At 52.7% G+C, this 24,961-nt stretch overlaps 1 protein-coding gene and 1 long non-coding RNA gene across 6 annotated transcripts in view; one reads left to right on the forward strand and one right to left on the reverse strand.

Moving 5' to 3' along the window:
* Positions 1-8,955: 8,955 nt before the first annotated feature.
* ANO10 (anoctamin 10) overlaps positions 8,956-24,961 on the reverse strand; it is a 214,391-nt gene continuing 198,385 nt past the window's right edge. For 3 of the 5 annotated variants that reach the window (XM_015102278.4, XM_042235914.2, XM_042235910.2), the window contains one exon: positions 8,956-9,289. In XM_015102278.4, the coding sequence (XP_014957764.1) occupies positions 9,221-9,289 (69 nt within the window). In that variant the 3' untranslated portion in view covers positions 8,956-9,220. Of the gene's footprint in view, positions 9,290-10,123; positions 10,324-13,259; positions 21,444-24,961 lie in introns of those variants that run through there. The other 2 variants (XM_042235912.2, XM_042235911.2) reach the window with 2 other exon arrangements.
* On the forward strand, positions 11,062-24,960 carry LOC105603399 (uncharacterized). Its single transcript, XR_006057013.2, has 7 exons — positions 11,062-11,291; positions 12,328-12,714; positions 12,971-13,080; positions 13,437-13,680; positions 14,090-14,614; positions 17,571-17,631; positions 21,332-24,960. It is a non-coding gene; the product is annotated as an uncharacterized LOC105603399 (long non-coding RNA).

Raw genomic sequence — 24,961 nt, forward strand, 5'->3', positions numbered from 1 at the left:
CTGTCCCACGTTCTGTTTCTTCTCATGAGCGTAGCCGTGTGTAGCCCTGGCCTGGGTTAGACCGACGCTCTACGTGCTGTGCGCGCACCGGCTTCGCCAGATGTGCCTGGAAAAAATGCGGTTGCGCCTGTTCTCACTTTAAACTCGTGACCACAAGTCTCAGGTGGGTGTCAGGACCGTCTGTTATTAAACTGTATTTCCCCAATTATCTGCCTCCCTCACTCAGCCAGTCACCATCCTCCTGATGAGTAAACCAAAGCAGTTTCAGTGCCCCAAGCCCCCGTCTCTCTTCTGCCTTGCCGGGTATTCGCGCGCCCTGTTCTGTCCACCTGCCCTGCCCTTCTTCTGGTGGTGTGATTCCGAGGCAGCCCTGCCTCTTGCCCATGCAGACGGCACAGGCGTCAGGGAGACAGGCCTGAGCACCTTGCCATTCTTCTTCGCCTTGCACCATCAATTTTTGCTTTTCCATTGGATTGTTCCTAACAGCGCACAAAACAAACACGATTTTATCCCCCTCCTTTAAGTGTTTCTGTTCTCCCTCTAGCTGTTGTCCTTTTCTCCTTCCATTTCTTCTCTCTGAGCCCTTCCAGCCAGGCAGCGCTGCTCTCACCCCACCAAAACTGCTCTGCTCAAGGTCAGCAGTGGTCTCCCTGCGCTAAACCTAACAGTCAAATTTTAGAAGCAGCTTTGAGATCTAATCCACATGCCACATAATCCACCTATTTACATTGTACAGTTCAGTAGATTTTAGTAAATTCGCAGAGTTGGGCAACCATAAACCCAAAAAGAAACCTTGCACCCTTCAGCACATTCTCCCTTTATCCTCAACTCCCAGCCCAGCCTCAGCCAGACAGACCTTGATCAGTGGTGAGTTCCAGTCCCACGTTAGCGTTTAATGAGCACTCGTCCTTGCAAACCTTGCATTGCTCAGGACCTGACTTCTCCCTTGCTGCTCTTCAGTCCACTAGCTCCAGTCTCCCGGCTGCTAAACCTGGAGTACCACAGGATTCAATTCTGGATCTTTTCTATATCTACACAGTCTGATCCCATTCAGTCTTTGTGCTGACAGAAAGCCCGAAATACATTTAGCCCACATCTCTCACAGGAACGCCAGATTCCAACTACCCATTTGATTTCTCTCCTTGGATGCGTCTGATAAGCACCTCAATTTGTACAAATTCTGAACGTCTTCCTAATCCCCCTCAAATCTTCACCCTCCTAATGCTTCCCATCTCGCAAAAGACAATTTTGAACCTTCATTTGTTCTGCACAAGTCAAATGTCTTGGTGTCAACACTCCCTGTCTGATCTCAGCATCTAATCCATCAGCACATCTTACTCATCCAAATATTGACACCTCACTGCCACCACTCTAACATTCTGGTCCATGACACCATCGTTACCTGCCTCTTAAAGAGTTTCGCCAATTTTATCCTTGTCTCTCTTCTCCATTCAGCATTGTGAGTGATCCTTCTAAAAGCTAAATCATGGTATGTTTTAAAAGGTGTTTAATTTCCAAATATTTGAGGATTTTCCATATAAAGTTCCTGTTGCTAATTTCTAGTTTAATTCTGTTTTAGTCAGAAGTTGTCCTTTGTGTACCTTTTTTACATTTACTGAAACTTGTTTTATGGCCCCGTTAATGGCCTGTCTTACGTGAGGTGGACACGTAATGGTGAATGCCTACACGAGTGCTTGAGAGGTCCTGCTGTTGACACGGTGTCCTGCATGTTCTGTGCATGTCAGTCACCAAGTTGGTTGATAAGGTATTCACGTCTTCCGTATTCTTAATGATTTTCTGCCCCATGTAAATTACTGAGTCAGGAGTGTTGACATCCAACTGCAGTGGTGGATTTGCCCATTTCTCCTTGTAATTCTACCAGTTTCAAGTTACAAATTTTGAAGCTCTGTTGTTAGATTGAAGATTGCTGTCTTCTTGATGAATTGATCCGTTTCATCATTAGAAAGTGTTCCTCTTTATCCCTAGTGAATAATTCTTTATCCTGGAGTCTGCTTTGTGTGATAATGATAGAGCCATTCTCTTTTTTTTCTTTTTTAACTTATGGGAGTATATTTTACTTTTAACTCTATCTGTATCTCTATATTTAAAATGAGAATTTTGGGGGTTTTGGGCAGTCTTTTTATAGAAAGCATGTAGTTGGGTCTTGCTTTTTTGTCCAGTCTGCAAGTCTTTGCCTTTGGTTTAGAGTAGAGGTCCCCGAACCCGGGGCCACAGATGGGTACCAGTCTGTGGTCCTTTAGGAAAAAGGCCACACACCAGGTGAGTGGCGAGCAAGCAAGCGTGTTTGCTGTATTTATAGCCGCTCCCCTTCGCTCACGTTACTCCTGAGCTCTGCCTCTTGTCAGATCAGTGGCGGCCTGAGCTTCTCGTAGAAGTGTGAACTCTGTGGACTGCACACTCACAGGATCTGTGTCGCATGCTCCTTACAAGAATCATCATCGAACCATCCCTCTCAGCCCCCTCGCCAATCTTTGGAAAAATTGTCTTCCACGAAACTGGTCCCTGGTGCCAAAAAGGTTGGGGCCCCCTGATTTATTCAGACCGGTTAGCTTAAGTACTCTTGCCTGGAGGATCCCAGGGATGGGGAGCCTGGTGGGCTGCAGTCCATGGGGTTGCTAAGAATCAGACAAGACTGAAGCGACTCAGCAGCAGCAGCAGCTTTAGTGTAATAGCATGAAAGTGAAGTCGCTCGGTCGTGTCCGACGCTTCGCGACCCCATGGACTGTAGCCCACCAGGCTCCTCCGTCCATGGGATTTTCCAGGCAAGAGGGCTGGAGTGGGCTGCCATTTCCAAAGTTGAGTGTAAATCTATCTTCTTTCTAATTGTTTTCTACTTGTCTCATCTGTTCTATGTTTTTCTCTTATTTACTGTCTTTTAGTTTAACTAGCACTTTTTATTGGCTAATTGGCTGTATGCCTTAGTTTTTTTAGTGGTTGCTGTAGGAGTAGGGGTGTGTGTGCATCTGTATTTTTTTTTTTAAGGTAGACTGAGTTTTTACAAATGGAATCTACCTTAAAATAATGCTCCTTATAGAACATGTTACGGCTCTACACTTCCATTTTTTTCCTCTTCTTTGTTGTCAGTCATTTTATTTTTATATTTGCACACATGAACTTGTTTTAGGCAGTTTCCTTTTTAAGATATGAAGCAGGGGGAAAGTCTTATTACCAAAATCTTTGTTGTTTCCATCACTCTTCATTTTCTTGTAAAAATCTGCTTTTGGTATTTTCCTTCTGCCTGTAGAACTTTAATTTTTTAATATTACAGGTCTGCTGATAGCTTTTGCTTGTCTGAAAACGTATTTTTACTTCACTTGTGAAGGATATTTTCATGGGTATAGAGTTCTAGCTTTTTTATTGCAGCGCTAATCACTGTGAATTTCACTTTGTTGAGTGCTGGATTTTGTACTCATGTAAAAGGTGCTGGGTTTCATTCTGGCATGGGGTTATCTGGAGTTGTTCTGGTTTGGGTCTTGCTTTTCAAGTGTTAGGACAGATCCAGAGGGGTCTTTTAGGACTGACTTGCCCGCGACGGAGGCAGTGCTCTTCTAAGTAGTCCACTGAGGCTCTTCCCACCCTGCCCGGGGAGCGTGAGCTCGGCCCAGCTTCTAAGCAGTCCACTGAGGCTCTTCCCAGCCTGCCTGGGGAGCATGAGCTCGGCCCAGCTTCTGAGCAGTCCACTGAGGTTCTTCCCAGCCTGCCCGGGGAGCATGAGCTCGGCCCAGCTTCGTACCAGTTCTCAGTGCCGATCAGTCTCCAGCTTCAGGTAACTTTCTACCTGAAAATTGTATTGATTGGCACTCAAGCATAGGCCACAGATTCTGGTGCTCGCTCACTCCTTGTGCAGCAGGATATGCCACACTTCAGGCCCCTTCTGCCCTCCAGCATGGATTGGGTCCCTCAGAGTTGTGGGCCTGGCAAGGGATAGTTGAGAAGGGGATGGTGGGATCTGGTCTTTCTGGAGCTAATAGAAGCCAGGCGCATAGTGACTGCTGGGGATTCACTTGTACTCTGGACATCTCTTTCCCAGCAGAGTGCTAAAGGTTGGCAAGCACGAAGAGGAACAAACCAGAATCTTGGTCCCTGTGAGTTCATGATGCCCTTGAGGAAGAAACAGGGCTTTCAGTTAGCACCAGACACCCATCTGAGATGGTGATGGGTCTCAGGGCGCTGCTGTGAGGTCCTCCTGAGAGTTCCAGGGACGGGGGAGTTGGGGAGGAGGTGCGGGAGGCAGAGGGGAGGAGGTTGGGGAGTGCAGAAGAGGAGCTGGGCAGGATTCAGCCCAGGGTTCCTGTGTGCCCAGGGTTCCTGTGTGCGCCACTGGGGAGAGAACAACAACCCATTGTTCTCCTTGACTGCTTTATCCCTTCACAGGGACTCCAGAAATTGTGGATTGGGGACCTGAAGAATCGGAGGACCTGGGGGCACGGCTAGAAGGAGTGTTGCTGGCTGGAACACCGGGCGTGCAGGGCGTGCAGGGCGGTAGTGGCGGGGGCGGTGGGAAGAAGGCGGAGTCAGCGTCCCACTGTCACTCCAGGAGCCCTGCTTATCAGAAAGGCCCTGTCTGTGTTTAATGCTCTGCTCTTAGTTGTCTTGAGAGTCTTGACACTTTTTAGGAGGGCCTGTGCATTCATTTTGCCCTGAGCCCTGCAGGCTATGCACCAGGCCGAGGGGTTAGTTCTGTATTCTGCAGGTATGAAGGAGGGGGTCTCAGCCGCGAGGATGGGAGGCTTTGGCGAGAGCAGAGGCCCACAGAGAGCAGCCAAGGCTAGAGACAGAAGCCCGGGGGCCGCCTCCCGTGTGGGGCTGAGGAAGCCTGAGGATGCCAGGAGTGGAGGCTGCAGAGCGGGGAGCAGCAGGTGAGCGCCGAGGCTGTAGCCGGCACTGGGGTGTGTCCGAGGCAAGCAGAGCTAGCGGGGGCGTGGGGGCCCGGGGTCTGCCATTGGGCACGACACTGATCTCACCCCGGAGCCCGCCCCTGGGGCGCCTCCTACACGGGAACAGATGAGACGGTGGTTGACCTCTGACCTTCCAGAAGGCTAGGCCAAGCCCTATTAAACCTCTGGGCTATGGGGTCCACTGTGAACCGCACTAGAGCTCTTACACAGCAGATTTCTGTGCATCTCGTCGCCTCTCTCATTCCCGAATTGCCCCAAATTCGGTGGCACGTCTGGCCCTGAGAGGAGCACATCACCCTCGTGAAGAGAAGGATCTAGACGCTGGAGGAGACCTGGTCTCACAGCACGTCCTGGGGGTTCCAGCGGCTAAGGCTCCCCTGGGCCCCGCCATCTGGGAGCAGACGGCTGAGGAGTGGGCCTGGGCCCAGGAGCCTGTGGTGCTGAGAACGCAGCACCTTGTTTTGGAGTTGTGTTCTGGGGTTGGAGGGGCAGCGGCCACTGTCATTGGCTCGTCAGCCCCCCTTAGGGTGGAAGCCCTTGTTTTCCATGTTTATAGCCAGACAGCTATGTAAAGGGCGGCGTGGAGCTGTCTGCACCGTGCTTTTCCTGGTACTGAGCGAATGCCCGTCTTCACACCCTGGGCTGGCCATGCAGGCCTGTGCCTGTGCTGGGGGCGGGGGTGTCGTGCTCCCCCTGGAGCGTCCGCAGACCTGGACTTGGCTGGCTGTGCCTTCCCCGCGTCCTCCCACAGGAGGTGATGGGTAGTGGCAGGAGCCTTGTCTTCCTGTCCCCGACGGAGTTCACCAGCACACAGGAAGGTCTGGAGACGAGGCCACATGTGGTCCACGTGATCTGTGCTGCAGCTCAAGGAAAAACACCACCGTCCCTCTTCCTGGTCAGTTGGTGGCTAAGGTTCACAGACCCCTGAGCAAGGAGCCCAGCACCCCCTCCCTCCTGCAGGATGCAGCTCCGCCTCTGACCCGCCCAGATAGCCAGGGGCTCCTGAGGGGTTGTGGGCAGTGTGGGTCATCCAGTGGCGGAAAGCGAACGGAAAGTCTCTTTGGTCGGAGAATCCCAGGCCAAACTGCTGAAACCCCGTTCCTCAGGCCTGGGTGGTGGCACCAAGCATCGCTCTGATCAGGGGTGGGTTCTCTTGGGGGGTCTGCAGCTAAAAGCGGAGGCCCAGCTGCCGATGCCAGCCACACTAACCCCCAAGTGCCGGCCCTGGCTGGGGCTCCTCACTTGCTAGGCCTCCTGACTTGACTCTTAGAAAGCTGGGATGAGCAGCGGGCCCACCCTCCCCCAGTGCCTACTCCTGCACATTGGAGTAGGCAATGAGCAGCTCACCGTTGCTGTCCTTGGGAGGCTGTGAGTTAAACCGGCTCAGGAGGCGTCTGGAGCCCAGGGTTCCTGTTCTCGTTGCTCGTTTCCTGCCGGAAGTGGGGCTGGAGCTTGGGGTCAGGACTGAGGAGAGAGCTGGGCTGTGCACCGTCCTGGCCACGGCTGCTGAGGTCGGGGAGGTCACTGAGGTCCCTGTGCCCCAGCTTCATCTATAAACACAGACGGGAGGAGGAAACTGGAGCTCTGGGGGCATACCGGGGATGGCAGGGGCTCCAGGCTGCCAGCTTCGGGGTAGGGCTCGGTGTGCCTAACTGTTTGCCGCTGGTTTCGAGTCTAACACCAGAGGATAAAGATTTGTTCTCAGATCTTCGTTCTGTTTTGGAGCTGCTGCAGGGGAGGGAGTGAGTGTGGCCACCAGGGGGAGGGACCGGGCCACTGCCTGCCCCCCACCCCACCCAGGCCTGACCGTGGAGAGCATGGGGGCGCCCAGGGGGGGAATGTTGGCCCAGCCCCCACCCAGCGGCCCCAGCGGATGTCAGTGGCACAGAACTGAGTGTGCTGCTGGTGGCGTGAGAGGACAGCTGGGCTGAGCAGTGAATCCGGCCAGGGCCCACAGGCAGTGTGTAGACTCAGTGAGTCTATATCTCACGCCCGAGGGAGGCGGGGCGTAGGGTGGCAGTCGGGAGAGGCTGCGGTGGGCTCTGCCTGGTCTCCCAGGGGCCTCTGTGCGGCTGCGCACGCCTCATTTGGCTGGGACCCTCCCAGCAGGGCGTGGACGGCGTCATCTCCATGTCCGGGCTCCTCCCCAGGGACCTGCCCACGCAGAGCCATCTGGTGACCTGGCTGGGGTCCGGAGACCCCAGGTCACCACCGCGTGGACAGGGCCTCGCACGCCCTCTGAGAGCCAAGGGGGCTGCGCACACAGGGGCTCTGCTTCCTGTCCACCCGGTCCCTGCTTGGTCCGGACCCACTGTTGTGTCTCCTCCTGGCACCGTCTCTTTCTGCGCCTTTTCTTCCGTGGCTTGGGCTCCAACTCGGGGGGTCTTCCCTGTTTCAGGCGGGCGATGCCTCAGCTCCTGTCAGCCCTGTGGGAAGACGCGGGCTAGGAGAAGCGGGAGGAGGCTCTCACCAGTGGGTGCTGGGGAGGACTGGGGCGCATCGGCGACGACCTGTGGGTCACCACGGGGGCCGGAAGCAGCAGAGCCGGGTGGGGGGAGCACGAGGACCCCAGCGCTAGCGGGGCGGGGGGCTGGATCCGAGGCTGGAGTGGGCCCCCACTGGGAGAGGACGGGAGGAGACAGTGGCCTCGGGGGCTGAGGGTTCATCCGCTTCACACACATGAGCCCAGTGTGCTGCGGGACAGCGTCACCGGGTCTGTCTCAGGTCAGTTACGGTGACAAGACCATAACTTGTGAGGGACACCGTGGTTTGTTCCAGCCCTGCTCCCGGGCACCTGCCAGGAGCCAGACGCTGCCCTCTCTGGGCACAGGACAGACGAGTTCCGGGGGCCTGGCGGGCCCACTCGGGTCCGCTTCCTGCCAGCCCCCGTGGACACCACCTGAGCGGCTCCCACATCCGTCCTCTCCGCAGCCCAGGAATGCACCCCAGTGGAGGTACGTCCTGTGCTTCCAGGCTGACCCCTGGGTCCCCTGCTCCCCGAGCAGAACTGCCTTAGTGCTGGCTGAGTGATGGGGTTCTGCCAGGTCAGGCTGAGGAAGGGCAGGGCGGGCTTCTGGGAAGGACAGTCAGGCGCGCAGGGAACCTGGGTCTGCGCTGATGCGGGGTGGGGAGGGGATCTGCCAGGAGCAGCTAGGAGCCCACGGGCAGGAGATGAGCCCATGGGGTCCATGCCCAGAACCCACTGGCCCCCAACTGTGCTTGTGTGACTGTCCCCAAAGCCTACTCTGGGGGAGACGGAGTCGGGTCCAAGGACCCACCTGAACTTCCTCCTTTCCCAGGAAACATGGGCGCCTCGCCTGGGACTGGAGCCCACTACAATGGAAGCTGTCAGTCCCTGGTGTTCTGAGCCGGGAGCATGTTCTAGAAAGTATCCACCAGGGAGTACTTGTGCCGTGGAGGGGGCTGAGACCAGGGTGGGCAGGGCAAGGCTGACCACAGGTGTCCACACTGGTAAAGGTGGGCTGGCAGAACCCCCAGAACAGCCACACATGGCAGACAGGAGTCAGGCTTCTGAAAACCTGTGTGAAGCGGGTCTGCTGTGGGCACCCTGCCTTGATGAGAAGGAGGGGATCGAGGGGCTGGGCCCACAACAAGGGAGACTGGTTGAGACCGCCCACCCTCCCTGTCTTCCCTGACCGACTGGCTGCAGCTCCTGCAGCTTCCCACAGAAAGGTCCTGCTGGCCGTGACGCCCGGCTCTGCGGGCCCCGTGGGGCAGGGCGGGCTGGGCCCTGGGGTGGTTTGAGCAGCCATTGGTGGGAAAGGAGGCTAGGCCGGGTGTCCCAGGCAGGCTGGGGGCCGCTACGCCTGTGAGAGCGCCGCAGCCCCTCAGGCACGGCCAGGGGACCCCCGCCCCCACGCAGGTGTGTCCCGAGCACCCGGGGGCTTCCGCAGGCTCTAGGAGGGGCCCGGCCTCCAGGCAGGCCCGGCCCTTGGCTCCCCTCAGGGCCCCCCATTCCACGACCGGGCCCAGAGCAGAGGGGCTGTTCTGTCTACACACACGGAAGGAGGCGTCAGACGTGCACGTGGCCTTTAATAGCTCGGTGGGCACTGTTTCTGTCGATGAAGGGTTTGTGAACTTATTGCAGGACAGAGCCAGGAATGTGGAAACGCCCGTCACTCAGCGGGGGCTCAGCTGATGCCACCCCCGTCGGCCAGCCGTCACCGTGAGGGTAGCGTGGGGAGCTGGTGGTCAGTCCACATGCGAGGCTCCGGAGCGAGGTCAGGCAGCCGGAGTGGGGTGGAGCTCAGGCAGGAGCCTGGAAGCGGGTCGGCCCGCCCTCAGGGCACCGTCTCCTTCCCGCCTTCCCTGCATTCCTCTTTCAGGTTCTCCGCGGTGAGCTTCATCTGCTGTTGAGAGAACACAGGACGCGCTGAGCCACGCAAGCCTGGGTGGAGGTACCTCAGGGGCACCCCTGACATGCTCTGGGAGACGCCTGGCGCTGCTCCTTGAGGTCCGGGGATGCACACTTGGAACCGAGGAGCCAGGTCCACTGATGGGGCCCGAGGCTGCCCACGGGTCTGGAGCCTGTTTCTGACCCAGAGGAGCGGGAAGCGGTGGGTGTGGGTGGAATGTGCTGAGTGCGCCCAGCTCGGTCGGGGTTTACAGACGCTGAAGTGAGAAGCAGCTGGCACCTCTTCCTCCCTGGACCTCCAGTAGAAGGCGGGAAACCACAGGGCTGGGTGCTGGGGCCTGATCTGGGGCCAAGTCCTTGCTCTGCCCCTGCACACCAAGTGACCTCGGAAGTGTGACCGCTGAGCCTCCTGTCACACCCGCTCTGTGGGTGAGAGGTACACACCCTGCAGGCTGATGCTGGGGTTACCGCCCCTGAAGTCCCTGGCCCAGAGCAGAGGCCCCAGAAGAGCGGACGTCTCACCACCCATCTGTCCCAACAGCCACATCCAGGAGCATCGGGGACATCCTGTGAAGGCTCAGAGGAAGGGGCCCGCACCCAGGACCATGGCCTGTGAGGAGGGAGCACTCCAGCTCCAGTCCTGGGGCCCCACCCGGCCACGGGGCCTGACACCTCTGCCATGGGCGCTGGAACACGTGAGTACAGCTCTGCACTGTTGACTGAATCAATTACGCCTTTGGAATTTGACTTCACGCAAACACACAGATTTTTGATAACAGCTATTTACTGATGGAGCAAACACAACTCTGAGCACAAACACGGCTGGGGCCGGGTCCCTGGCTGCCCTCCTGGGAGCCCCAAGTGCCACACGGCTGGACAGGACACACACTCCCTCCGCTTTTGGGGAGGAGACCCCTCTGCAGACTGTAAGTCAGAGTCTGTGCCTCCTGCTCCGCTCTGAAGGCCGCTCTAGATCTCCAGTAACTCAGGAGGCCCCCTTCACTCCAGACAGTCTTCATCTCTCTCGCCCTGGGTTTAGGAGACATTTTCAAACGTCTTTTCATGAGAGAGAAAAAGGGGTTGGGGGACAGAATTTGACAAGGAGCCATCAGAAATTGAAATCTAAACTGATGAGGATAAAATGTTCCCTAGTTTCTCACAGAATCATACAGCCAGGAGTCCTCCTCCACATGGAAAGGAAAATCATAATGAGGTTTTTTTTTTTTTTTTTTAAGTCTTTATTGAGTTTGTTACAATATTGCTTCTGTTTCTATGTTGTGGGTTTTTGGCCAAAAGGCATGTGACCTTAGGTCCCTGACCAGGGATCGAACCTGCATGCCCTGCACTGGAAGGCGAAGTCTTAACCACTGGACCGCCAGGGAAGTATCCACAATGGGTTTTGATCAAACGAATTTTGATTTAAAGGTGCCTCTGAGGTTCAGACAGCCCTGAGGTGCAGACAGCCCCCCTCCATCTGTGTGTGTGGCTGTAGATAGGCCCTCTCCCGTGAACGACCCTGCTCCAAGTGACCTAATTCTGGGGATGCCTCTTTTTTCAGGTCCAAGGCCTGGGAAGAGACTCTGAACCCACCAGGCTGGATGACTCCCACCTGCAGTGCCGGCCCTGCTGAGGGCAGCTCCTAAGGGCAAGGGTCTGCACTGGACTGCGTGGCTGGAATCAAAGGTAGGGACCTCAGCCAGGACTCTCCATCCCCTTGGCCTCTGGGTTGGGCCAACCCTCCCCTGATCCCCCCTTCCCACCCTGGGTCCCACAGGGCTCCATCTGTCTCATGGAGCTTTGTGATCCCCAAAGGGCATATTGCCCACAGTGGGTTGAGGAGCTGGGGCTCAGCCTGTCTCCCCCTTGTCTTCCACACCCCCAGCTGGCTATGCTGAGCAGAGAGCAGGACCAGACCTTAAGACCCTAAAGAAAAACCTAAGAGGGAACAAACTGCCACAGCCCGCCTGCCTGAGGTGAAGAGTGAAACCGTATGTGAGGTCAGTGAGCGACGCACCAACCTTTCCTGCACAATCGGGGCGGGTCTCCACGGCTGCTACCTGAGAGACGGGGTTGGAGGCCATCTGGCCCTGGGTCACCCAGTTGCTTTCCACTGCTCACAGGTCTGCATTCCCTCACAGTGTGTGGTCCTGGAACTCGTAATGAAACTGCCCACATCCTCCTCGCCTTCCAGCAAAATGGGAGGCTTTAGCAGAACTAACTCTAGAAGCATGAAAGTTCTGATCTGAAGGAACCTTGGTGATTATCTGGTGCTATGGTCCCTGGACCTTGTTAAATGCAGACTCTTGGTCCCTCCCTGAGATGATAAAATGCCATCATGCTGGTTTGTAGAGGGAGCCAGGACTCTCTTGAACTTTTACCAGGCCCTCCAAGTTCCTCCACAGACAAACCTAGGCCTGGCAGTCTGATTTGTGGTCTGCCATCTTTTACCAGAAAGCAAACTGGATCACTGGGCAGGTCCAGACCACAATCCGTGCTGAGGGTGCTGGGGTGGACTCCAGGCTGCCTCCCACAGCTCAGCTCTTTGGTTGAGGGCGCTTCAGCTGCCCTGCTGAAGAGGGTGGGGTGGGAAGGAGCAACGTTATTCCCTTAAAAAAAAAAAAAAAAAGCTGGCTTCTTTGAGGACTTTAGCATCAAAACCTTTAAAAATATAAGCAGGATAATAATGCTGACTTCTTTCCCATTAAGAAGCATCAGAATGAAGAGCAAATGAAATTTTCCTCAACTCATGAGTCATTAAAACACTCATGTTCCAAATTATTCTTTAAAAAGCACAGACTGATTTTTGGCATCATTATTAGCAATGATTATACAGGCAGACCCTTTACTGTGCTTCGCAGGTATTTTTTTTCAAACTGAAGGTTTGTGGGCAGTCCTGTGTTGAATGAACAATTCTATCGGCATTTCTTGAACAGCATTATTTTTTAAGGTTATGTACACTGTTTTTTTTAAAACATAATGCAGTTACACACTCAATAGACTATACTACAGTATAAACATTACTTTTATATACAGGAGAAAGAGAAAAATTCACAACTTGCTTTAACTGCAGTGGTCTGGAACCAAACCCACAGTATCTCGGAGGTCTGCCTCTTAACAGGAACCAACTCGCTAAGTGTGTTGGCCAAACGTGCACCTTAACCTGAGACAAGGTGAGTGACAGGATCCCTTTTCCCTGCGGAGAAGTAGAGAAGCGCTGTCTGAGACCTGCCCTGCTCCGCACCTCCAGACACCTCCCCTCCCAGACTCGTGGCTGCTCCCTCGCTGAGCCCGCAGTCACTCTTGGGACCCTTCTCTTCACCTGACTCAGGAAGTCAGCTGACAACACCCTACCGGTTTCCAGCTTGGTGGCAGCTGCTGTTACCCCTTCCCCCAGAAGGACCCTGCGCATTCCTCTCCCCGGTATGCTGCAGGCTGTCTCCGAGGCCGAGCACCTCCCCTGCCCCCTCCATTCTGATTTAATGGAAGGCTCCCTGGGTGATTTTCCTGGGCAGCTGGGGTGGAGAAACACTGCCTGGAAGGAAGCCACTCGGCAGTTAAGGTGGGGGGTGGCGCGGGCAGGAGGAGCAGGACTGGGGCCTCCATTGCCCACAGCTCTGCCTGCGCTTGCTGTCCAGCCTGACAAGCACGTACCTGTCTCCTCTGCCCGTGTCACTAGCTTGAGATCATGTAGTTCAGAGTCAAGGCAGACTAAGCAAGGGTCTGCCATTCCTTGAAAAAAGGAAAGGAGAGAGCAGGCCTTCTGACGTGCACCACTTTTTCACAAAGGTAAGCTTTGTCTGAGACCTAGAGAGAATTCCCTCCAACGAGCAGCACCTCCCCGTGCCCCGCCGCCAGCTCTCTCCCAGTCTTCCCTGCGCAGCCCCAAACTTGGGACATCATCACAGATGGCTCCCTGCCCCTCCCCGTCAGGTCCTGTGGCCTCCGCCTGCCAAGCACACCGCCTCCTCCCACCTTAGGACTGTTGCCCCTCCTGCCCTGAAACCACCTCCCAGAATCCCCACCCGTCTCCAAAGGCAGCCTGAGCTGTGTTTAGAGCAGGGGACCAGAAACATGCCACTCGAGGGGCTTCCCAAAGACTCAGGGCTAAGGCTCAAGTCCCCCTTTTCTCTCTCACCCTGCAGCCTTGGCTTTGCCCCTCAGCCTGGCTCCTCCCGGAGGACGTGTCTCCTGTAACTCCTAGCCTGTACTCGGGCTGTTGGGCTCTCCGTTCTCTGTGGAATGTCCAGCTCTCCTCTCCTGACTCCCCGGGCCCTCCAGCAGCTGCACCCCCAGTTGCTGCTCCGGAACTACCTGTGGGGGAGCCCCCAGCACACTTCCAGCAGCAGCCCGAGAGAGGACAGCGCAGCCTCCGGGAGAGCAGCATGGGTGAGTGAGATACACCCGTCTTCCTGAAGTTAGCATCATTTTCTGAACCCAGCCACATGTCCGGTACCAGTGAGCACACGCTGTGATACGGGCTGCACGTCGAGTGCCAGGGCTTCCGAGTCCAGATGGTGACCTGGCCAGTGCAGACCTGGGTCCAGCCCCTCAGGCCTTCAGGGCTGGCTCTGGCGAAGGGAAGGGGGCTTTGCAGGTAGAGCTGGGGGAAGAGGAGGATGGAAAGACACCTGAAAGCAGCTGGGTCCCTGCTGGAAACCAAGACGGTCCAAACCCAGCTCCCCCACCCTGTGAGGTGTGGTGGCCACAAGTTCAGTAACTGCACGAGCTGACCCTGGGGAACAGAAGTGTCAGTTTGACTTAAAGAAAACTAATGTCTACTTAAATCTTTTGGAAGGAGGTGATTGAAGTGGTGAAGTAGAAGAACGCAGAGTCCACTCCACCCACAAATACATCAAAACTACACTTAAACTGGAACAGTTTTCACAGAACACCAGCTGAGAGCAGCTGGGTATCTCAAATACCCGGCACTGAAAGAAAGATCCCCACTTAACCTGGTAAGACTAAAGGCAAAAACTGGGGCAGGGAGAATCCAGGTGGGGCCTGTGCCCCAAGGGAGGGAGCTGCAAAAGAGGAACCTCCTGTGCCAGGACAGAGGGAGGCTGCAGGGGCCTGGACTTTGCCCACGAGGAGAGTGCACTGGCCACCAGCAGAGAGAGAGGAGCCGAAACTGACAGCAGCCACATCCCCATGCTTCCCAGCCTAAGACATGCGCCTGCTGTTACGTGCCTGGTACTGAAACTTGGGCTTTGGCGGACACACCCGAGGAGGGGACTTGCTTTGGTGGTGTGGTCCAGAGCACAAGTGTGCGCATGCCAAAGGCAGGTGGAGCTGATGCGCAACCTCTTGCAGTGGAGACGAGGTCAGTTTTGTGGCTGTGCATCGTGGGTGGCGGGCAGTGTCTCAGAGTTGCCTATCCCAGCAGGAGCGCTGCAGTCCCACCTCCCTCTCACTGCAGCTTAGATCCGGGTCTGGGGGCTTCTACTCCTACAACTGGGGAGCAACCCCTAACCCCCAACGGGGCAGTGACCAGCACTGAGCAAAGAGGAGGCCCTGATCATCACGGCACCGCGGCCAGCACAGCCTGAGCCAAACACATGGCTGGTGTCCACAGCAAATACAGCCTTTGCACCAGAAATACTAGAGTGACATAGTTCTACAGAGGGGTGTGCCCACATAAAAACAGTCTTTCAGGACTATAGTACATCATGGTTTCTCCTAAATTTATAGAGAAAAAGAAATACATGTAAATAGAGGAACCACTCCTGCCTAAGAGAATCCCCTGAAAGAGCAAACAGGCCCTTCCAGTCTGGCAGGCCCCAAGTTCCAAAGGGAGGTGTAAAAACGCTGAAGTGATTAAGAAGGCCATCAGTAGAAATGCAGATCCCTGTAACAAGGAACTGGAAACCATAAGGAAGAGCCAGTCAAAATCAGACAACTCAATTGCCAAGGTGAAAAACCATTAAGTGACCTGTAACAGAAATCACCCAATCAAAACAGCAGACAGAAAGAAGAAAAAAATGAAACATATTAGGTATATAAGATAATACTAAAGCATGCCAACCTATGCATTATAGGGATTTCAGGAGGAGGAGAAAGGGAAAAGTAGATCAAAAATGTATTTGAAGAAATTACGGCTCAAAAGAGTGAAGAAGGAAAAATGTATTCATAGGTGAAAGAAATAGAACCCCAAACAGGATGAATCCACACGGACCCACACCAAGACGTGTCATAATTAAGATGCCAAAAGTTAAACAGGATTCTAAAGGCAGCAAGAGAAAAAGTCAGTTACAAGGGAACCCCCCTAAGGCTACCAGCTGATTTCTCTGCAGAAGTGCTGAGTGTGTCTTACCACTCTCTGGCCTACAAAGTCCCCAAAGGGAAAAATCTGCAACCTAGGACACTATTCAGAAGGATTATCATTTAGAATAGAAGGAGATGGAAAGAATTTCTCAGATAAGCAAAAACTGAAAGGAGGTCTCTAGATAGAAAAAAGCAAGAACCTATAGGAAAGGGAAAGTCACATTAGGAAAGGCAGATACATAAAAGGATTGAAGATCAATACTATATGCCAGCACATAATCATTTTCACACACACAAAAATATCAACTACGAGATGTAATTTTGTGATTTCCTGTGATTCTGATGAGTCACAAAATGAGGAGGGGAGTAGGAAAACGTACATCTTTTAGAATGTAGAGCAAAGAGTGTGCATGACTGTCAGTCAAGCAGATATAATAATTACTGTTATAATAATAAACGAGTTAATAAATTTGAAAACCAGGGTAACCACAAATCAACTCTCAAAAATCATTAAGAAATCAAGCATAATACAAAAGAAAATTATCAAGCCACAAAAGGAAGAAAAGAACAAAGAAGAAATTTAAAATGTCAGTAAATACAGACCTATCAGTAAATACTCATATATCAGTGGGCTAAATGCTTTGATCAAAAGACACGGAGTGACGGACTGAATAATAAAACGAGAACCTACAGCATGCTGCCTCCAGGAGACCCACTTTAGAACGAAAGACACATGGGTTAAAAGTGAGGCTGTCGTCTTCGGAGAAATGGCTATTTAGGCCCATTTTTTTCATTGGGTTGTTTGGTTTTTTTGATATGAGTTGCATGAGCTGTTTGTGTGTTCTGAATATTAATCCTTGTTGGTTGCTTCATTTGCAAATATTTCTCCAAAGAACACATACAGATGACCAATAGACACATGAAAAGATGCTCACCATCACTAATTGTTAGAGAAATATCACCTGACACCAGTCAGAATGGCCATCATTAAAAAAAAAAAAAATCTACAAACAAGAAATGCTGGAGAGGATATGGAGAAAAGGAAACCCTCCTACAGTTTGTACCAATTTACATTCCTACTACCACTACGTAGAACAGTATGGAAGTTCCTCAAACTAAAAATAGAACTACCATGTGACCCAGAAGTCCTATCCCCCGGGCATATACCTGGAAAAAACCATAATTCAAAAAGATAGATACACCCCAATGTTCACTGCAGCACTTCTTAAAATAGCCAGGACATGGAAGCAACCTAAATGCCATCTACAGGGGTGGATAAAGATATGGTACGTATGCACAAGAGGGTATTACTCAGCCTTAAAAGGAACAAAACAGTGCCATTTGCAGAGATGGAGATACGCCTGGAGACCGTCATACAGAATGAGCAAGTCAGAAATAGAAAAGTTGTATAATATGGATTCTATGTGGAATCCAGAAAAACTGTACAGATGAACCTATCTGCAAAGCAGAAACGGACAGATGCAGAGAACAAACTTACAGATTCTAAGGGGATGGAGTGGCATGAACTGTGAGATTGGCATGGACTTATACACTCTACTGTGTATAAAATAGATAACTAATGAGAACCTACTGTATACCACAGGAAACTATTCAGTAATATCCTGTGATAAACCATAATGGAAAGGAACATGAAAAAGAATATATATACAACTGAATCACTCTGCTGTACACCAGGAACTAACACTGTAAATTAACTACACTTCAATAACATTAAGAACAAAACAAAACATGGTTACCAAAGGGTAAGGTGGGTGAGATGGATAAATTCGGAGTATGGGATTAATAGATACACATCACTATATATAAAAAAAGACCACAAGAATTTACTGTATGGGACAGGGAACTACATTCAATATCTTGCAATAACCTATAATGGAAAAGAATCTGTGGCTGTACCCTTGAAACTAACACAATATTGTAAATCAGGTGTAGTGTAATAGAATTTTTAAAAAGTCATATTTTGAGCCTGTGTTCTCTGCATATTTGAATTTCAGAGCAAAATTCCCAGGAGCTAAAGCCATTTCAAACAGAAACCTCACAGATAACATCTTCCAGGTGAGAGCGGGGGCTCACAGAAGCCCGAGGCCTGGTTCTCAGCTGCCCTGGGTGTGCGTGGCGCTGGTGCTGCTGCAGCCAGGAACCCGAGCCGCACGTGTTAGCAGCCACAGGCGATCAGAGCTGCTCATCACTCTAGACCTGCCAGGGCCGCGGGCCCTGGGGTTCCACAGGTGGCGGCAAGGCACTGGTTGCGAAGATGGTGAAGTGCCACCAGGGAGAGTCTGCTCTACCTCCCTGGGTTTGGGAAACGTTAGGAACGAAAAGCCCTCATCAGAGCTGCTCTCTGCTGGGCTCCTTTCCCACTCCACCAATATTTTCTTCAAGTTAAGTGATCCTTGGTTAAGTGACCACTTACCCAAAATCCGTATGAAATCACTAAGGGAGAAGTCTTAACAGACGCCTCCGTGGGTGCCCGGGCCTCCAGGCAGGGCAAACACACTCCGTATAGACCGTTTCCCGCAGGCAGTGGGGCTCAGGCAGCGCCCAAGTCCTCGCGCGTCACACATGCTCCTCGGCGCCAGCTGCATGGGCGTCTCGGCTACTGACATCCCCGCTCCTCCCCGTTCCCTGCATTTCTGACTGTGCTTCTATGTCAAAACCTCTTTTTTCCTCCTGCTTTGCTGACATAACTTTTAATGTCTATTACATTCTGTCACCCACTTGTAACTTAATTAACAGTGACCGCTGGCCACTTGATGTGAACAGCCGACTTAGTGGAAAAGACCCCGATACTGGGAAAAGATTGAGGGCAAAAGGAAGAGGGGAGCAGAGGATGAGCTGGTTGGATGGCATCACTGACTCAATGGACATGAATCTGAGCGAACTCCGGGAGATGGTGAAGGGCAGGGCGGCCTGGTGTGCTGCAGTCCACGGGGCGGCAGAGTCAGACCGAGGGACTGAACAACAAGCAACACTTAGGTTACGCAGCAGGTGCTGATATTTTCCCCAAATTAAGTGATCCTGAACACTTATCCAAAAATCCACGCGAAATCACTGAGTGAGAAATCTTAACAGACACCTCTGTGGGCGCCTGGGCCTCAGTGTAGGGCGAACACACTCTGTATACATTGTTTTCCGCGGGCAGTGGGGCTCAGGCTTACTTACATTCCATATAAGGTACATACACTATTTGTTCCTCCTAACTGCCCCTATGAGAGGCACACTGTTATCAACATTTTAAACATGAGACACAGGGAAGTTAAAATCCTGCCCGAGGTTGCACAGTTCAGAGGGGGTCTGCACCCAGTCCTGGCTCCAGGGCCCGCCCTGTGGGCCTGAGCTGCCCGGCTCCTGCTTGATAACATGCCAGCTCTGGGCTGCTTTTGGACCACCTAGAACATCACCCCACTATCCACAGGGTTCGCCCATGATGTTTTGAGATTCTGACTCCAACGAATCACACTTCCATCCTGTGAAGGTTTGCCTGTATTTTGGAAATGCTAGGTGAGGCTGAAATTTTGTCCTGTCCCACCTGGCCCAGATTTTTTTCTGCTTTGGCTAAATCTCTCTAAACCAAGGAGTCCAGCTCTAGAACACACCATGGTTACCCTACCCTGACCTTTAAGCACAAATTGAATCAAGATTTTTAAAAGTTGCTTAAAATTCTGGAAAGTTTGAGTTAATAAAAAGCACAGAAATCCATTTGAGTATGTTTCAAAGAATGGCTTCTAAAGGGCACAAGAACAAGAAAGTATGGAAAATGTGGTGGGGAAGTTAGTTGGCAAAGCACAAGCACTTGAGTCGCTAAAACTTGGAAAAGAAAACTAGTGACAGGCAAACTGCTTGAGGGGGCATCCCCAGCGGAGGGAAACGTAAAGAACGGCAAACCTAACGCTGGCAGCAAAGTGCCACTCAGCACCTGCAGTGGGGAGTCAAACTGTTCAGGAATCATCCGGGCACAGGAAAGGCTAAGATAAGCCATGTCTCCTTTGCTGGATAATGAGAAAAGCAATAACAGATGCTTAAAAGGCCGCCGAGTCGAATGGATGTCATGTGGACACGCCCAGACATGAGAGTGGAGAATAAGAGCTCTGGGCTCTGGCAGGCCTCGAAGACATGCACAAGGGGGACAGCAGAGCGGTGGGGCGAGGCCAGCTGAGGTGGACCATGCCTTAGCCCTGGCCACTCAGGCCCGGAGCAGTGGGCCCCACCGTGTGGGCTAAGGTCAGAATGCAGATGGCGTCTCTAAGAGAGGAGGGTATCGAAACAAAAAGAACCAGTGTCCATGAGATCAAAAACAAGCCATGACTAATCATGAAGAAATAATATATATAAAAACCATGATGAATACTTCTGGAACATCGCATCATGTAATGTGCATCATGGCCGTATCAGAGGCAAGGGACATCACAGGGATGGCCCCAAATGGCAGGACAGAAAAGTCAAAGGGGACGCCAATTCTGTGTAAGAAAGGGAAAAGAGCATTTTGTATTTTGGCAAGTAATGATGTAAAACTAGTACAGTGCCTCCCAAATCAGAGGACTAATGACCAAGTTTCTTGTAAAAAATGGAGTTCCTTTTTTAAAGGCAACACTCACTGTAGTAACTAGATCTCTGGTTGTGATGTCATCCTGCAAACTGACGTGCAGGAGGAAATCATTCAGGCTCTGCTACAACACGATCCTGGGCTGTTTATCAGGAGAGAGAGGTCGCCAGTCTGATCTGTCACCATCAGCCCACAGCACCAACACTTCCACAATGCTGCCAGGACACTGGCCCAGTTGTCTGGGCCATCCAGGTGACCCAGAGCATCTGGTCTGCAGGAGGCACTTCCTGGACAAGAGGTGCACAGGAAGTAGCTGCCTCTTGCTCTGGACACAGGCCTGGGAGGAAGGGTATGCCCTTCCAGTCTGGAAGCCTGATGGCAGACGATGGGCAGGGGGCCTCTCCTCCTGTAGCACGAGTTTGTTGAGGTCAGGAACCCCCTGTGGAGTTCACAGGTCACTCAGGTTCCTGGGGACACAAGACCCAAGGAGTCTGGAACCAGCCAAGGCCGTGGCATGATCTCTCAGTCCTCATCTTTAATGGGCAGTAACACCCCCAGCTCAGGGTTCAGGCCGGGGGGCAAGGCATGGATGGGGGAGGACACAGGGGTAACAGCACCCGCCCACAAGGGGCCGCACCAAAGAAGCCTCCCTGTCCACCGGCTCCTTCCATGAGTCCCGAGTCTCATGAGATGCGACTCGGGGATGGGTCTTCACTGTGGCAGGAAGGAAAAACCCAGAGCTCAGAAAACAAAAGGCTGAAGTAAACAGTCCACTAAACAACATGTAGGAGACCGTCCACTGCCCACACCAGGGCTTCAACCAAGAATTTAAAACACTTTAAGCATTCTTCCTAAATATCAAGGGGGAGTTGCGCTCCATCTAAGGAGACAAGGCTGGTCACCACCAGGAGAGAGTGAGGGGCTGCCTCTGTGCCCGTGGCAGCCGCACCCCTTTCTGGCCCCATCCCCGCTGCAGACGCTCCTCCCCCGTCACAGGCGTGACTTCAGGCCACAAGGCGCCAGAGCACCCGTCACCCATGGCAGCGCCCCTGGCACTGCTGGGCTTCTCCCATCTACATGGGGTGTGGCCCTTTGATCAACACAACATCTATATCCTCCATTCATGTCAAGGTGATATCTAAAAGTCAACATGATGACTAGAACCAAGGCCGTAATCACTGTTGACTCTGATTTTATTGCCTCCACCCCCAGGGCTAGGAATGGCCAGCTGGTGCCTGTTGATGAGCGGTGCTGCCGGCACCGACGCCCCTTCTGAAGTGCCTGGTCAAGGTGGGGCCAGAAATGGCTGATGCTTGATCTCTTTCTGCAAGAAAAACAACCCCTATTAGGCAGACACGTGAGTGTTCATTCTCTTGATTTCCTTTTTTTCAAAACAGCTACTTCCCACCTCCAAAGCTTGTGAACAAGGACGAGGCCCCATGTTGTCTCTACGTCTTCACTGCACTTGAATTCCCCGTCACCTGCATCCCTCCGGGGGCAGGGGGGTGGCAGGAGGTGCTGGAACTGACGGCACTGGCCCGGCCCGGCCCCCACTGCTCTGTCCTCTAAAGCTGCAGCGGCATACTGCCGTGACATCCATCCCAAGAACCCACAGCATCCAACCGCAGGGGACATGTCTGTGGCTTCCCACTTCCTCTTTCATACTGATGCCCAGAACTGACCTTTCTTAGAGGAACCAGGTTAACAGTGTGTGTACACGGCAGAAACACCTGCCTCGGGACACAGGACAGCTTTGTTCATGAAGAAGAAATGACTTCTCCGCAGACCTGTACTCTAGGTGTTTGAGAGCAAAGAACCCAAGACCCCAGTGTGATCATAGCATCCAGTCCATGTGGTCAGTGCTCTCTTTAGTGTGACCTTTGGAAAAAGAGATCACGGTCCCCTCTGAGGTTAATCCATCAGCCAGCACAATCCTGCTTATGCCTTGGACTTTGGTTCTGACAAAAGTTCTAACCAAAAATCACGTGGTCTGGAGTGGGTCAGAACTCAGCCTCCTTACTCTGTCATTTAGAAACATGAGCTGCTACATACAATACATGTTGAATTAAACATGTCTTCACCTATTCAGTTCTTCCTCTATCATCGTCACAGTTTTCTTGTGTGAAGCCAAGAAGAGCAGAGAGCATAAGAGAGAAGCTATTTGCTAACAGGGACTCCCCTGGTAGAAGTCATAAAATACAGATGATTTCTGCCTGTTACCCTGAATGACCTGCAAGTCATTTTGTTAAGACAGGATCAAGGTTTTAGGAGCACTCGGCCAGGTTTGGGTGGAGTGATATCTGTTGTCTCCAGCAAAGCCCATGGCTGATTCACAGGTAAGTTATGTGGCTCTAGAAGAGGCAATCAAACCAGTGTTTCTATAAGCTGTTTTGGACAATCAGAACAAACCAGCTTGTATCAAACAGTCATGCAGTTGTTCAGGTTGTGGGCATATATGTTTTTACCCTTTGAACCAAGCATTCCAGGTAAGTAAGTGGCAAGCCACGCAGATAAATGCTGTTATTCATATAGGCTTAATTAGACAGGCATGAAATGACTGGAAGGGAAGAGGATACCATCCATAATGACTAATAAAATAAGCTTGGGGTCAAGGCCTCAGCATTCCTGATTTCACAAAGGAACTGGTATCAGTAGGAAGGCTTCCCCTGGTGGCCTAGAAAGCTACTGACGCCCTGGGTACACGCTTGGCCACGTGTCCTGAGCTGGGAGGAAGTGATGGCAACCACAAGAGGAAAGCACTTGCTGAAAGGAAATGGAACAAAACCAACAGCAGGTGAGTCGGGGCCCAGTGGCCTCGACCCAAGGAGATGATAGCTCTTTTCAAACATGCTGCACACTCAAGCTCACCCCACGGCACCGGAGCCCCGCCCTCCTGGGACTGCTCCTCACCCTCCGGGAAGCCGAGTCCCACTGACCCACTGACAGTCTCCAACCCGGCTTGGCATGCTCTGTGCTGGGAAGAACTTGCAGCTCCTGGAAGAGGGTAGGAGACTCCTGGGCTTCTGGCCAGGCTGGCACACTGGACTGGCCCTTGAACCCGCCTCTCGGGTCTTCTCTCCGGGTCCTCTAGTCCCCTCCTCGCCTCCTTCTCCCCCACCCTCAACGCCAAGGACAGGGCAGCAGGCCGTGCTCGTTTCTCACCTCCCAGACTAGCACCTGGCAGCTGGTGGCCAGTCTTCAGGTCCCACCGCTTTACAGGAACCTGTGAATTCCTGCTGCTCTTCAAAGACACACATGTGTTGCCCCTTCCACAAAGCCCACTGGCTGCTAACGGAAGGTGCCAGCCCACACCCTGTGCTCCTGCTTCGCCATGCCTGGGCGCAGAGGCAGGCCCAGACGGCAGGCTCCCAGGGCAGGGTCCCCGCAAGGTGGGTGATCGAGGTGTCCCAATCTGTGGGTGAGCCCGAGGGGCAGATGGAGCAGACGCACAATTCTGTGCTGAGACCAACGGTTCCTGCCCTTCCTGGTGACTACAAATGCCTCGCAGGGCACACTTTTCTTCCCGAGGCTTCAGCATCAGAATCCCTGTGCCTTCAAAGGGCCATTTCTACAGCTCGGGGAGAGCTGAAGCTCTAGCAAGGGGATGAACAGCTTGTGGACGACCTCCTTTAGCACAGAAGCAGAAGCCCACTTACAACCACAGAGATTTGACAGCCCCTTTGGAGCAAAGTGTGGTGGGTTCTCAGGCAGTGAGACCCAAACCTGGATGGCCAGTCATCATCAGTCTGTACCTGATGATCTTCCATAAAATGAGTTCTCACTTGCAGTGTTCATCTAGCAGGTTTGGGAATTTCTTTTTACAAACTCTAAAATTTGCTGTTATTTCAAACTGACAGAAAAAATCGCAAGCAGACTAAAGAGATCTTAAGTAAAATACCCTTACTCGGATTTACCAACTAGTTCCGCTTTGCACTCTGCTTTATCATTTAATTACCTTTTCCTTAATCATTTGAGAGTAAGTTGTAGACAAGACACCCCTTGCCCCTAAGCACATCCATATATATTTCCTAAAAACAAAGCCTTTTTCTTACATAGTACAGGAGAATGTTCCCTGATGATTTTGAAGGGTGAGGTGATGGTTATTTCCTATTTTATCAAACTTTCCAGATGTTATCAAGTTGACAGAATTCAGAAAGTATAAAAACAGCTGGGAGCCCCTAAAGCTTCACCGCAGGATGATGAGACAGCAGCTGGCTCTTCTGAGGAAAAGCAGACAGTGATGCCCACACACTTCCCTCACGTTCACGGCAGATGTGATTTTGATGAGCTGGGGTACAACAGGACCATGTCAACAAGCGTTCCACGGAGCCGGGATCAATGGCCAGCAGTCTGTGAGAGCCCTGTGACAGCCCCTGCCTGCGCAAACCCCTCCCTCGGAGTGTTGGCTGGACCCAGGACTCACCTGACCACAGAGCATAGCACCCCTCTGGAGTGAGGGGTCCAGAGACGAGACCACAGCGAGGCTGCGCTTCCGTCCTGGGGGCCCCTCTCTCACTCGCTGGCTCTGATGGGAGCCGGCGGCCGGGTACGCACAGCCCCGTGGAGGGGCCCACACAGTGAGGGATGATGTCCTGGCCCTGAGGCTGGGAGCCTGGGAGGGGACCCCCGCTCCGGTCAGCCGTGAGATGCCTGCAGGCCTCGCCGACTCCTGGATTACAGCCTTGAGGGGCACACTGGTGAGCCTGTGCAGACACACGGACACTGTGAGGGGCCAGCTTCTGTTTTGGGGACACTTGCTATCCAGCAGTAGATGCAGGGGATGATCATGATGGAATATCACCAGATCTCATCTGAAGTAAAAATATGCTTGATTTCATGAAG

The sequence above is a fragment of the Ovis aries genome, chromosome 19, assembly GCF_016772045.2.
Source record: "Ovis aries strain OAR_USU_Benz2616 breed Rambouillet chromosome 19, ARS-UI_Ramb_v3.0, whole genome shotgun sequence".
Classification (NCBI taxonomy): domain Eukaryota; kingdom Metazoa; phylum Chordata; class Mammalia; order Artiodactyla; family Bovidae; genus Ovis; species Ovis aries.